The sequence below is a fragment of the Chamaea fasciata genome, unplaced genomic scaffold, assembly GCF_029207755.1.
Source record: "Chamaea fasciata isolate MVZ Bird 193981 ecotype frontalis unplaced genomic scaffold, bChaFas1.0.hap1 SCAF_12, whole genome shotgun sequence".
NCBI lineage: Eukaryota > Metazoa > Chordata > Aves > Passeriformes > Sylviidae > Chamaea > Chamaea fasciata.
In genome coordinates this window covers 18164540-18176700 of record NW_027094097.1, presented here as the reverse complement: position 1 = coordinate 18176700, position 12161 = coordinate 18164540, and the positions used below count along the sequence as shown (strand labels likewise).

The following is a 12161-nucleotide window of genomic DNA, read 5'->3' as shown; positions in this document are numbered from 1 at the left end:
CAGCAGCTGCAGGTTGGATCCTGAGTGGTGTGATGGGGAGGGGGCTGCCTGCTCTCTGATTACACACTGAGCTGCTTCCCAGCCAGTGCTCGTGGCAGTGTAAAGGTGCATCACTTTGTGAGAGGATGCACAGACCAGAGCAGCCACTTGCTGCTGGGTTTGATTCTGATCTTTATATCAGAGCCATAACAGCTGAGTGCTGCACCCAAGCACTCCCATAGGATGATTTTATTTTGGTCTTTGAAGCCTCAGTACTCTTCAGCAACAAGTGATAATATAATTAAGATATGACATTTATGTTCACAGGACCCTAGAGCTGCATGTTTAACTGGATTAAAGCAAATGGAACTTGGTGGGAGTTCGGCCTTAAAAATTGCTCATTTCTTATTTGTTTAATCATGCCAAAATTGAACAAGGAAAATATTCTTCAACTGTACCTTAGCCCTAGTTGTCTTGACTCTGCAACTGCTGCTCTGTTGATGATGACTCAATGCCATGGTGAACTAATTAGGACAGTACTTTGTTACTAACAAAAGAGCTGCTTTCTTCCTCCCTCCTCTCCCCAGCAGTTTGTCAAACAAAATTGTATCCTATACCAAAATAATAGCAACCTAATGTATCCTGGCACTCTGTCTCTAGTCAAACAACAGTATTTTGTAATGTTGTTTCAGTACATGTATTAGAGGAGTTGTGTTTTACACAGCCCATTAACACAAGGGAATCATTAATTTCTGGAGAGTGTCTTTGCCAGAAAGATGTGGGCTTTGAATCTTCAATGTACGTAGAAAAGTAGTGTCCGTGTCAGATGTTCTAAATGGGTATGATTATTCTTGAAAATAATTATAAAGGATAACAATGTTCTATGCTCTGCATTTTAAGTAATGCAATCTTTAGCTGACATTCTTATAGGAGACTCACCTAAGCATTCACATCTGTGTGGACATATTTAGATTCATTGTATTAACAACTTTTCCTATGGATCTGGATTAAGGGTGCTGCAGTTTCTCTGGTTTGTAGTTTTCTGCACTTCACAGACACGTTAAAATAGTTTCGTCTAGTTTAAAGTGTTTTTGTGAAAATGTAGTTGCTCTTTCCACTTTTTTTTTTTTTTTTTTTTGTATAAACAGAGGGCACATGTCTTATGTCTGTTTTTTGGAAGTTGTTGTTAAAATCTTGTAGCAATAGTTAACTCAGCTGCCTGTTCCTGCTCTCCAAGGGGTGGCCTGGCCTGATATGCACCGTCTGGCTGACAGAGTCCATCTGGAGGAGCTGACCAGAATTGGCATTCTGAAAGGCAACGTAGATGACATGGTGAAGGTTCATCTGGGTGCAATATTTATGCCACACGGACTTGGACATCTACTTGGAATCGATGTGCATGATGTTGGAGGCTACCCAGAGGTTAGTGTTTGTCCATTCTCAACTCCCCTGCAGATTAACCCCCTCGCTTCAATCAGCATTGCTCTTGCTTTATGTGTGGTTACCCAGTTGCATCTTCCCAGAAGTAGAGCAGATGGGCATTTAAATGTCTCCTTCTTTTTAGATGTGGTATCTTATGCAGCTTACTCTAAGGAAATCCAGTAGTTCATTGAAACATAAATTGTTTATGGGAAGAAGTCAACCGAAGGTGCTCTTTGGGCATTCTTTATCTGTTCAATTTCTGCACACACTGTCACTGCTCTGACAGGTACCACCCAACACCCTGTGCTGTGCCAGAGCATCCCAGTCTACCTGAGTCCTGTATTGGCCAGATTCACCTGCTCCGTTCCAGCTGTGAGGCAGCTGCAGGAGCCCCCTGCTGTACCTGGGCAGTGAATCCCAGTGTCCTGTGGAAACAAAGGCTCAGAGCCCTGTCTTGAGCTTTGATGTCCAGTGTCAGCATGGGCACTGGTGTAGATGTGCTGTCCTGGAGTGAGAGCAGAAAGAAAAAGTCCACCAAGTCTTCCAGTCTTTGCAAATGTGAAAGCATAACCTCTTGTATTCTGAGTTTCTGCAGAAAACACAGAATGATTGTCTTTTTCCTTGAATTAATTTGGTGATTCATGACTATGATCTGAAAGCAGAATAGGTAAAATTCTGTTACCAATTAACTGCAATTAATTAACCAAATAATTGCATTATCTGCCATGATAACTAAAAGAATAAAATCTCTATGGCCAGTTGTGCTTAAGGTTTGAATAAAGAAAGTTTACAGCAGCTTCAGAAAGCTTTCAGAAGGATTGTGTTTGTGTTAGGCTGTGGTTATTTGAGGCTAACCGTTTAAGGATTTTCAGTAATACTGTACAAAAACGGATCATTTGTCTCCTCTCATATGTAAGCTGTTCTTCTGCAAGAATCTGCAAAAGAAACTAGGAACTTTATAAGGTAAGGTTTAAGCATATTTTGATGCTTGTTTGTGTGGGGTGACCAGGCTACAAAACAGCTGCTATGGCTGGTACAGTTTTGCAGGCAGGAGAGAATCAGTACACTACAGTGTAGTATTGGAGGATACTTATTACATCTACAATATAGTTACAGTTGAGGTGCAATGCTGTGATAATGATGTTTTAGCATCAGCTAATAAATTTACATGCAATAAAAATGAAACAAAAATCAAAAGCAGTCCTATTCTGATTTTAAGGTTTCTGCGCTAGCTGATAGATAAAGGATGGATGCTTGTCCCTTTGTTCCTCTGAAGTGCATTCTCTCTGTGTCCAAATAGAGACATTCAGCAAAGCACAAGGACTGGGGTTACTTGGGGAGTTTGTAAACTTTAAAATCCAGGACCCTGCTGCTGCTGCATGCCTTTGCTTAGATTGTTTTCACTTGTGTTGTGAATAACCTCTCTGAATTCAATGGACTTAAAGCACAGGAGCATGTGTTCAAGACCTGGTAGGGTAAAGAGATAATTAAATTTTAGGAACAAGTGAGAAGAATTCTGAGTGCCAAGTACCCTTTTTTGTTTTGCCTAAAAACTGTATTCTTTGAGGTTAGAGCAAATACCTTACTGTCAAGGAAGAATTCTAGAACTGATTTTATTTGAGTCTGAAGCAATGGACCCTGTGCACCTTCCATCTCTCAGACTTCAGTAGTGTGGCATACAAGCTACGGAATAATTTTTTTGACAAGGGTCATTTTGTGAAAGCAAACTGATCTATCCACAATTTTGAAAGAGCAGCCTGTTACAGACAAAAAAAAGGGACATAGGGACTGTGTTGTCAAATGAGTTAGGCTCATAAGTTTTGTACCCACTATGTGTAAAAATGCCAGAGCTCTATGCAGAATTTTATACCTGCAAATACTAAAATCATTTGTTTGTGTTGGCATGCAACTGCATTCTTACATGAAGAATGTTTGCATGGCTAATTTACTTTCAAAATCTCATCCTAAGTAGCAAATTCCTTGCATATGAAGCGTGTATGAAAGCTCACGAACAAAGGGCTAATGTTCTGTATTTGCATATGAAAGTGCACGAGATGGGTGTATGGCAACACCTTAGTTTGAAAAATCATGAATTCTGCAGAAGAGCAACCCCTATAAACTCTGTGCAGCATTAATTTCAGCTCTGGTAGACCCTTCCCTTCCCTCTGACCAGAGCAGGATGAGGTCCCTGGGTGTGGGGAGGACACAGCAGGAGCCTGTCAGGGAGCTGGAGCCCTCCTGGGAGGACACAGGGGATGTGGTGCTGCCCAAGGAAATCTGAACACCAGCACCTTTCCTGCAAGTGTGGGACGTGTCTGTGTTAAATGGGAGAAGGCTTATTATCCAAGCCTCATTGTTTCATGAAAAAACACATTTTGAAGACATCTAGTACACTCTGAAGTGATTTGTGGTGCGTTTTAAATGCTTACCAGCTAGCAAGATCTTCACAAAGATTTTTATAAAGCCATTTTGGTGTTTATTGTACGCCGAGCCCATGCCCATAGTATCATGTTCTTTTTTCTAGCTGGTTTAAAAGCAACTTCTTTGCTTTTGGCCGAGGGAATTTCTGGGAGTATTACAAACGATTTTTTAAAAATAAAAACTTTCCAAGTGGATATTATTCCATTATTTTCCTCAAGTGTAAACAGTTACATTTGAAATAATACAATAAACGTTAATTTCCTAATTTTTATCCGTCAGAAAGTTTTGTGTGTTCCAAAAAAACTATTTCCAGACATTGTTAGCTTAGATTAGTTATTCATTGGTAGCCAAAGATTTCTTTTTTCAAAATTGGCAATAATAAGTTTTCGTCTTTTCCAGTAAGCTGCTTTCACATGCAGCATTGAACAAGCACTTTCTTCTTCTTTGACAAATGCTGTAAATGCTTGCAGATTTTCTGCAAAGTATACTCTGGGATATTAGAAAATATAACATTTCCCTTCCTATTTTTTGCCGCGATAGAGAATAATCGGTTTTGGCCAGTAACGAATGTGCCTTGGCAACCTTATTTCAGGACAAACATGTTGACAGTGGTGTAAGCAGCAGTGTTTCCCAGTGAAGCGCACAAGTAGAGGTGCTGGTTTCCAGGAGTGCTGAGCAGCCAGGAGCTCCCTGGGGACCACAGCTTTGAAAACCCGCCTGCCTCTTCTGAGGGTCTGACTGCAGCTCGAGCTCTTCTGAAAATTCAGCCCCAGTGGTACTAATCACTTCAGAAAATCTGGCCCTCAGTCACACAGAGCTTGCTTCAAAGGGTGAAAACCCCACTGGGCTCAGCTTCTGCTGGAAAATTTAATCATGGAGATGGTTTTCTCGCATTCCTTCAGTTGTTTCTGGGTAAATTCGATATGGGATATAAATGAGGGCTTGTGCCTGTTGCAGTGAAGAAAATGTGGTAGGTGGCCCCAAATTTTCAGACCCTGAGGTAGATGAGGCTGAAGTTTTCATTTAAATCTAGGTTCCGTGTCTCTAGATGCCTGAGTTGATTCAATTTCATGCTGTATTAATTGACTATAAGGCTCTAAAGAATGCTAAGTACATTTGATGACTTTCTATAATAATAAGCCAGTTAATTTAAGTTAGGTTAATAACTACTGTGATTCTCGCATCTTATGAATTAAGGGTTTAATTTCATTTCGTTTGTTAAAATTATAAGATTTACCTTAGTTTAAATTTTTAATTCCATTCTCATGAAAAGCTGATCCTTTTGTTGCTATTCTGCATCACAAATTAAGTTTGGAGGTCTGTTTTGGAGTTGCCCAGATCCTTCCATCACTGTGCGTGCTTGGGGAACATCTCTGCTGTGCACAGGCTGTGTCTGGCTTTAACAGAACGCTTGCTCCCAGACCCCAGATGACTGACTGGGAACTGCCTGGGAATTTAAGCCACCAAATGCACTGGAGAATACAGGAATAATCTTGTTCTGGCAAAAACTGTTTTCCTTATGTATCCGGCTTTATGCTGAAGCAGAAGATTTCGTTTTTTGTGTGGTTAGCATTGCAAATGATGCATTAATGTTTTTTCCTTTAAGAATTAGAGGACGAAGTGAATTTACCAAGAAGCCTAAAGCTGTTACGTAGGGCCCTGGTGGTGCAAATTGCTTCGCTTGCCATAACCTTGCAAAGCCTTGCCCCAGCTTTGGTTACCCAGGCCCTGCAAACATGAAACAACCTGTGTGGAAGGCACTTAGAGTGCCTTTACTTCACAAAAACTAAAAGGGCTTTTCATTAGTTTTAACTTTTGGTTTTGTTCTTGCAAGTGATTGTACACCTTGAGAAAAGATTAGGAGAAAAGACTTGCTGCTTCTGCCTCTTGGGACCCCCTTGAGTCTGGGAGGTTTTCTGGTTTTGTTTCGGGGTTTTTGTTGGTTGGTTTTGGTTTTTGTGGTTTTTTGTTTGTTTGGTTTTTGTTTGTTTGTTTTTGTTTGGTTTTGTTTGTTTTGTTTTTAATTCCTGCATAGGAAAAACATACATACAGCCACGGAGCTGGCAGCGTGCAGGAAGGAAACAGACAAGTGAAAACTGCCTTTCCTTGCAGAGCAGCGCTGAAATCCACAGTGCTTATTGTACCTGCTGGGTTGAAAACCAACCTGGAGAGTTTCCTGCAGCCTAGGATTCTTCAGTGGGGTTTAAACCTCTCCCTGAGTCAGCCTAGGATTCTTCAGTGGGGTTTAAACCCCTCCCAGAGTCAGCCTAGGATTCTTCAGTGGGGTTTAAACCCCTCCCAGAGTCAGCTTAGGGGTTTAAACCCCCTCCCAGAGTTAGGCTAATAAATCTCACCCTGCTGTCATCTTGTGTTCAGAAGAGCTGTGATCAGTTCCCAGCACGTTTCCCTGTGAGGATGGATGCTGGAGTCTGGGTGTTTATGGAACTTAGGGCTTGAGCAGAGGCAGAAGAGCAGGGAAGGCTCAGGTGTGGGTCAGTGCAGTGCCATGATGGAGACAGTTCCCCTCTGCTGAGAAAGAAGATGTTAAGGACTTGAGGTTTTTAGTTGCTTGATTTGAGTTTCATTAGTTCTGTTTTATTTTTTTTATGGAGATGCATGCTTATGTTTCTTTGACTTAGTGAAGTTTGTTGCAAAAGACTTCATGTGCTAACAGAGTTTTTAATCTGAATATTTATTGTCCAAATATTTCTGAAATTTTAGCAGCAACTACTGGAGCTTGTGTTTTTGAACAATTCATTCTAGGTGCAATAGGAGAGAAAAAACAAAACAGTAGAATTCTGCTTTCAATTCCATGAAAAAAAGTAAATCATTGATATCATTGATACACTTTAGGGTTTTTTCTAAACAATTTTCACTAATGGTATCTAAAGATCACAAAAGAAAAAGCCCTTTCATTTAAAACTTTAAATGAAGACTTTAAAGTCTGCTTTCTGTGTGTCACAAGAAACTTGTTCATTAGATTTTAAATGGTGGTTGTCATTTGTTTCATTTTAGAACAGTGATGTTGGTAGCTTTTGCAATTCTTTCTCTCATTTCTCATGAAATTCTTATAAATTTCTTCTAAATATTCTCGTCATCTTCCAGGTTAATGCTGTAGTTTTCAGCTTGGTGATTTTTACTAGTTGCCATCTCTTTCTTTCTCAAACTTAGCTTCGAAGAAAAGCGAAAAAATACAGTCCATATGTTTTGTTATTTCCATTGTGATAGCACTGGAGCTTGGTAACATCAGAGGATCAGAAAGCAAAAATTATATGGGGAGTTCTGCTCAGAACCATGCTGTAATGATGGATTGAAATTCAGCTCCAGCTGAATCGTGGGGCAGCAGTGCCTCAAATAAGTGGCAGATGATTTTTCCTCATTCCCTGCAATAACAGGAAAGTTATTAGGTAACTTAAACCTGATGCCACAGTTAGTCCTTGGAAAAAGAAGAAAACACTTCAAGTGAAATAGCTAGTTAAACATCATGTGTCCTCTATTCCCCCAATATTAACTTTGAGCTGTGTCCCAAAAGCTCCAGCTAGTAATTAGATTCTCCTGCAGAAGTGGAAGCTTTGATTTGCAAATGCCACGAGTGATATGTGGTGCTTGGAGCGTATTCTCCTGTAACCTGCTGCTGATTTCAAAGGCAGGACTGACAGCAGTTCCTTCAGGTGACTATAGGCAGCTCAGGCTGCTGGGGAAAAGCAGGATAGATTGAATAAACTCATCTTCATTAGTAGCACTCAGCAAGTGAAACAAGGGCTTAGAGAGAAGGGACCAGGAGACATGTGAAATGGAATTTGAGACTTTTATTTTCCTAGCTGCACAGAGCTCTGTTCTTTTTATATTAAATGAGCTAATTAGAAGTTAGGTATATGCAGTGGGAGAATAGGGAAGAGTGAAAGAGCTGAGATTTCACTTTGGTGCTCATTTCATATTATCTGAATGTAATGTTAGTTTCTGATTAATTTAAATACTTGATTGCACTTAGCTTGGTAAAGTGGTTTGGACTTCACTGCACTGGATGTGTTCCAACTGGGACAGTCTGGCAGGCTCCAAAAAGTTCTGTGAGGATTTAGCTGGAAAAGAGAACCTGAAACTAGATTGTGTCACTAATGAGTCTTTTGCTGTGGTTCGGTGTTTGCAGTTATGGGCACCTCAGGTGTTCTCTGCCCTGGCTGGGGTTTGTTGGCTTGAGGAAGCTTTGGGGTGATGCCCTGGTTTTGGCAGGGAGGGTGCCCTTGCTTCCCCCTGAACTTGTGCATCTCTAGCTGTTGCCAGGGCCCTGTGGGTGAGCCCCAGCCAGCACAGGGACATCACCTGTGGTTTTCTTCTGTTCTGATCCAAAACCAAACCCAGGGTCAGGCCCGAGTGCGCCTGGAGGTGTCTCTGCTTCTGATGGCTTTGCCTGGTAGACAGTGCCTGTGGAACAAGATCCAGCATGATTCACAATGGAGTTCTTCCCTGAAAAAAGCAACTTATTAACCACTGAGTTGCTTAGGAGCAAGCAGTGGTTCGTATTTATACTGAGATATTCTGGGGGTATTGCAAATTCTAGTCTTCCACAGCCCTTTTTCTGGGAAATAGGCAGATTCACATACTTCCTAATTCCCTGCTTATTCCAAAAATAGTAATATTTTGTATTATTGTACACTTAATTTGAACTTTTATTTTGCTTACATAGTAATAAAATCAGTTTACAAAATAATTCGCTTGTTCCCTTGACAGTCCTTATTGCCTAGCCATGCTGGTTTTGGTTACCTTAGATGAACCATTAATTGGAATCCAATGTTCTTGGCAGGAGTACAGTCACAAATGACAGTGTCATACATCTGTGCTTACTGGAGGAGGAGTGTCTCAATCTTAAAATATGAGCAGAACCTCCAAATAAAGTCAATCTTAGAAAACAATTTCAGATACTGTCTGTTGTTGCAATATACTGGAGAATAAACAGTTATTCAAATTTTAGTTTTAACAGAATATAAGTTCAAGTCTCTTTTTAGATGCCTAGGCATTCATGTTTTCTAGACTATTCTGTGTACTTTCCGGGGGCAAATTTTCAGCTTATACTTCCTCTCTGTAGAGCACTGTGAGAAGGGTACTGCTCAGTGGCCAGGCCTCCAGGATGTAATGGTGATAGAAACAGGTACCCACGCAGCTGCTGTACCTGCACTCACCTTTTCTCTCTTCATTTCATCTGTTTGCAAAACAACATCATGGTCATTGCCGAAAACAAAGCTTGAGTTGTTTAGCTGCAAGATGCAGGGAAGATTCCTCCTCACAAAGAAGGAAATCCATTAATGGCCGAAGATTCCTACTGATGGATGACAGTGCAAGGTTGCCCTGTCGGGCTTTGCTCCCAAGAGAGTTTGACTTGATGAAAAATGGCAAGTCTTGTTTCAGACCCGTCATCTTCTGTTTGGGGATTGTGCTGTTTCAGTCATTAAAAATAGTCCTCAGTTTGTCCTACTTTTCATAAACAACCACAGCAGACTGAGAGCTGCCACCCTGGACCTGGTGGGTGTGGTGGCTACCAAGGTGGTCACGGGTGCCCAGAGATCAGATGTCACTTGGGATGCTGAAGCCATGGTCTGATGTGTGTTTTAATCCAGCACTGTTCTCAAAAGAAGGCATTTTGTCATCTACCCAGCTTGGTCACTGGCCCCTCTCTGCTTATTTCCTGTGCCAGCTCATTTTGTCCTTCAGCCTCGCAGCAAATTGGATTTGGGCTGTCATCTGCTCAGAGTGTGAGTGGCCGCATACAAGCCATAGCCAGAACCTGTCTCTCTTCAGCCATTTCACACATCTGTCTCCTGGTGAACAGCCTGCTAGTCTCTGTTAAAAGGGACAAGCCCACCCAGTGCTGTCCAGCTTTGAAAAGCTGAGCAGTGTTACCCTTTCTTTGAAACCCACTGGAGGTGCCTTCGTGGCAGGGATATAACTGCATCGCTGCCTGCACAATCCAAAGACCTGGAGATGAAACCTAGAGCCAGCACAACCCAGGACAAATGGGATGGGGAGAACAGCAAAAAGACTTTGCAAATTCCTTCCAGAGAAGTTAAAATTTTACTTTTGGGTGAGCAGCAATATTCAGGTGCCTCGGGGAGTCTCCCTGCATTGCTGAGAGACGTATCCAAATGTGTATCTTGGGTCTTGTTCCTGAGTTGCAGTTAGCTTCTTGAAGGAAGAACCAAAAGCAAGATCAGACTGCAAGCAGTCTAGACAAAATGCCTACCATTGCTTTAGCAGCTGTACAGAGGTAAATAAAGGGGGCTGCTGAGGCTTTATTGTCACACCTAGATGTTAAACACCATTTATTTTAAGTAAAGGCAAAAAAATATGCATGCTGTGCCAGCGCTGCCTTCAGAGGATGTTTGCGATTGTTTTCCTCGCTCTGCATTTGTCTTTCTAGCATCTGTCTTGGATTGACTGCCTTGGAAAAGGCATTTACAAGTAGAATTGAGAAGTGTAGTTAAAAGCCAAATATGGGTTGTTTGTTGTGAAGTAGCCGATAGATACTTGGCGAGGCACCAAAAGGTCCAGACACTAATCTAATTGTTTACAGCTCATGGAGAGATTAATCCACAAGATTGGATGCCCTCATTTCCTTTACACATTACAATGAATGTGTGAAATGCCAAACCCCAAGGGGCAGTATCAGAGAAAAAATGGCTCCATTTCAGTGCAGTTATTGTTTCAAGTTTAGAAATATATTGATTTTCTTTGAGTTTTGATAAGAATACAAATTCGAAATGCCTTGCTTAATATCACGGTATTCTTGTTTCCTAGGCTCAGTAAAACAAAACCATGTTTTCTTATTTTGGTGTAATATATAGTGCTCTGCAAAGTCCAAATCAAACATACAACATGAAACATACTGGATACACAGTCAAAATGGGCAAAGCTACGTCCAAATGTCCAGGCTTAGCTCTAGAAATCCTGGCTACTGTAAGATGCTGTACCTTGGAAGAGAATAAGCTCTGCAAAGGGAACAAGGGCAGCCCCAGCATTGCTTGGGTGACCAGTGAGAATAAAGCAAACACTGCGGAGGGGCTGCTGCAAAGCAGTATTTCTGTAAAATGGGCTTTCCCTGAACTGAAAGTGGAGCTCAAGAGCAAACAATACTGCAGGGCTGTGTCCACTCTGAAGAGGGAATGATTCAGTAAGATGAAAACATGGGAAATGTGCAGGGTGTGCTCCAGCCTCCCTCCATCCCCCTGCCCTGGCCTGGCAGGAACACGGGGGCTCGGCTGCGCCTGGACATGGTGCCCCAGCACCGAGGGTGGTGCTGGGCAGGGTTTGTCTGGGAGAAAGGGGAACTTTCATCCTTGTGATGCCAGTCATGCTGATAGCGATGCTGACACCAGTTTCCCCTTGTGCTGGCAAGGGAAAGTACCGTGGCTTTGGCCAGAAGCGAGATTCAGGAAAGCCAAGTGGACACCAGATAAATGATGCCGTGGTCTTGCAGATGTGTTAACCTCAGACTCGCTGGCTGAAGCGGAAGAGGTTTCATGAGCAGAGTGTGTGTGCATGACTGCAAGCTGGTGGACCTGTGAGCTCTTCATGGGTCATTATGATAATTTGTTGGGGAAATTTTGCTACAGTTACAAAGAATTTTCAAAAAGCTAATGGGACCGAGATATATTTATTCTGATATTGCAAGACCTGGCACATTTGGGGGAAAACAAGTTAATATCTGAAACTAGTCTTTGCAGTGTTTCTAATTCCTTGGCTAAGCACGTCCTCATATATCATTTTATTTTACCAGCTTTTGGGAAGAAGAGAATGTTTTGCTAGTTCGGACTTGTTTTGACTTAACTTTTAATAATACCCATCAGCACCATGTTGCCTGAAAGTCTGAATCTGACAAAAGTTCAGTTTAAATGGGCTGCTTTTATGAGGTCATGTGTAGACTCATTGCTCCTGAATCAAGATCATAAATGTGTAATTTTAATAACATTTGGTGAGAATAAGTATTTGCATATCCTTAGAGAAATTGTCCTCTGCTGCATAGTTCAGCTGTTTCAGCCATGACGTGGCAGGGGCATTTCAAGATTTGCATGTCACTTACAATACCATACTTTGCAAGGGAGGCTTGAGTGAGGAATAGGGCAAGTAATTATTTTTGCTTGTAGCGCAGTATTTCTCCCAAGGCAGAGTGTACCAGTACCAAGCATATCCAAAGCCATGACTTCTGTGGTGCTAAAACCAGTTGGGGCGTTGAGTTGAAAACTGGTCATCACCTTGCATGAAAACTAAGTGAAGACTGATGGGAGGGAGGTAATTGCATAGCTAAGTTTCAGTCCTTTATGATAATTTTGTATGTTTTGTGTGTCTAA

General features: G+C 41.7%; 1 protein-coding gene across 1 annotated transcript in view; it reads left to right on the top strand.

Annotated features, from left to right (window-relative positions):
- The window catches only part of PEPD (peptidase D), a 140706-nt gene that overhangs the window by 119597 nt on the left and 8948 nt on the right, over positions 1 to 12161 (top strand). Inside the window, exon 13 of the mRNA XM_066194888.1 lies at positions 1217 to 1401. Within this exon, the coding sequence (XP_066050985.1) occupies positions 1217 to 1401 (185 nt within the window). The remainder of the gene's footprint in view (positions 1 to 1216; positions 1402 to 12161) is intronic.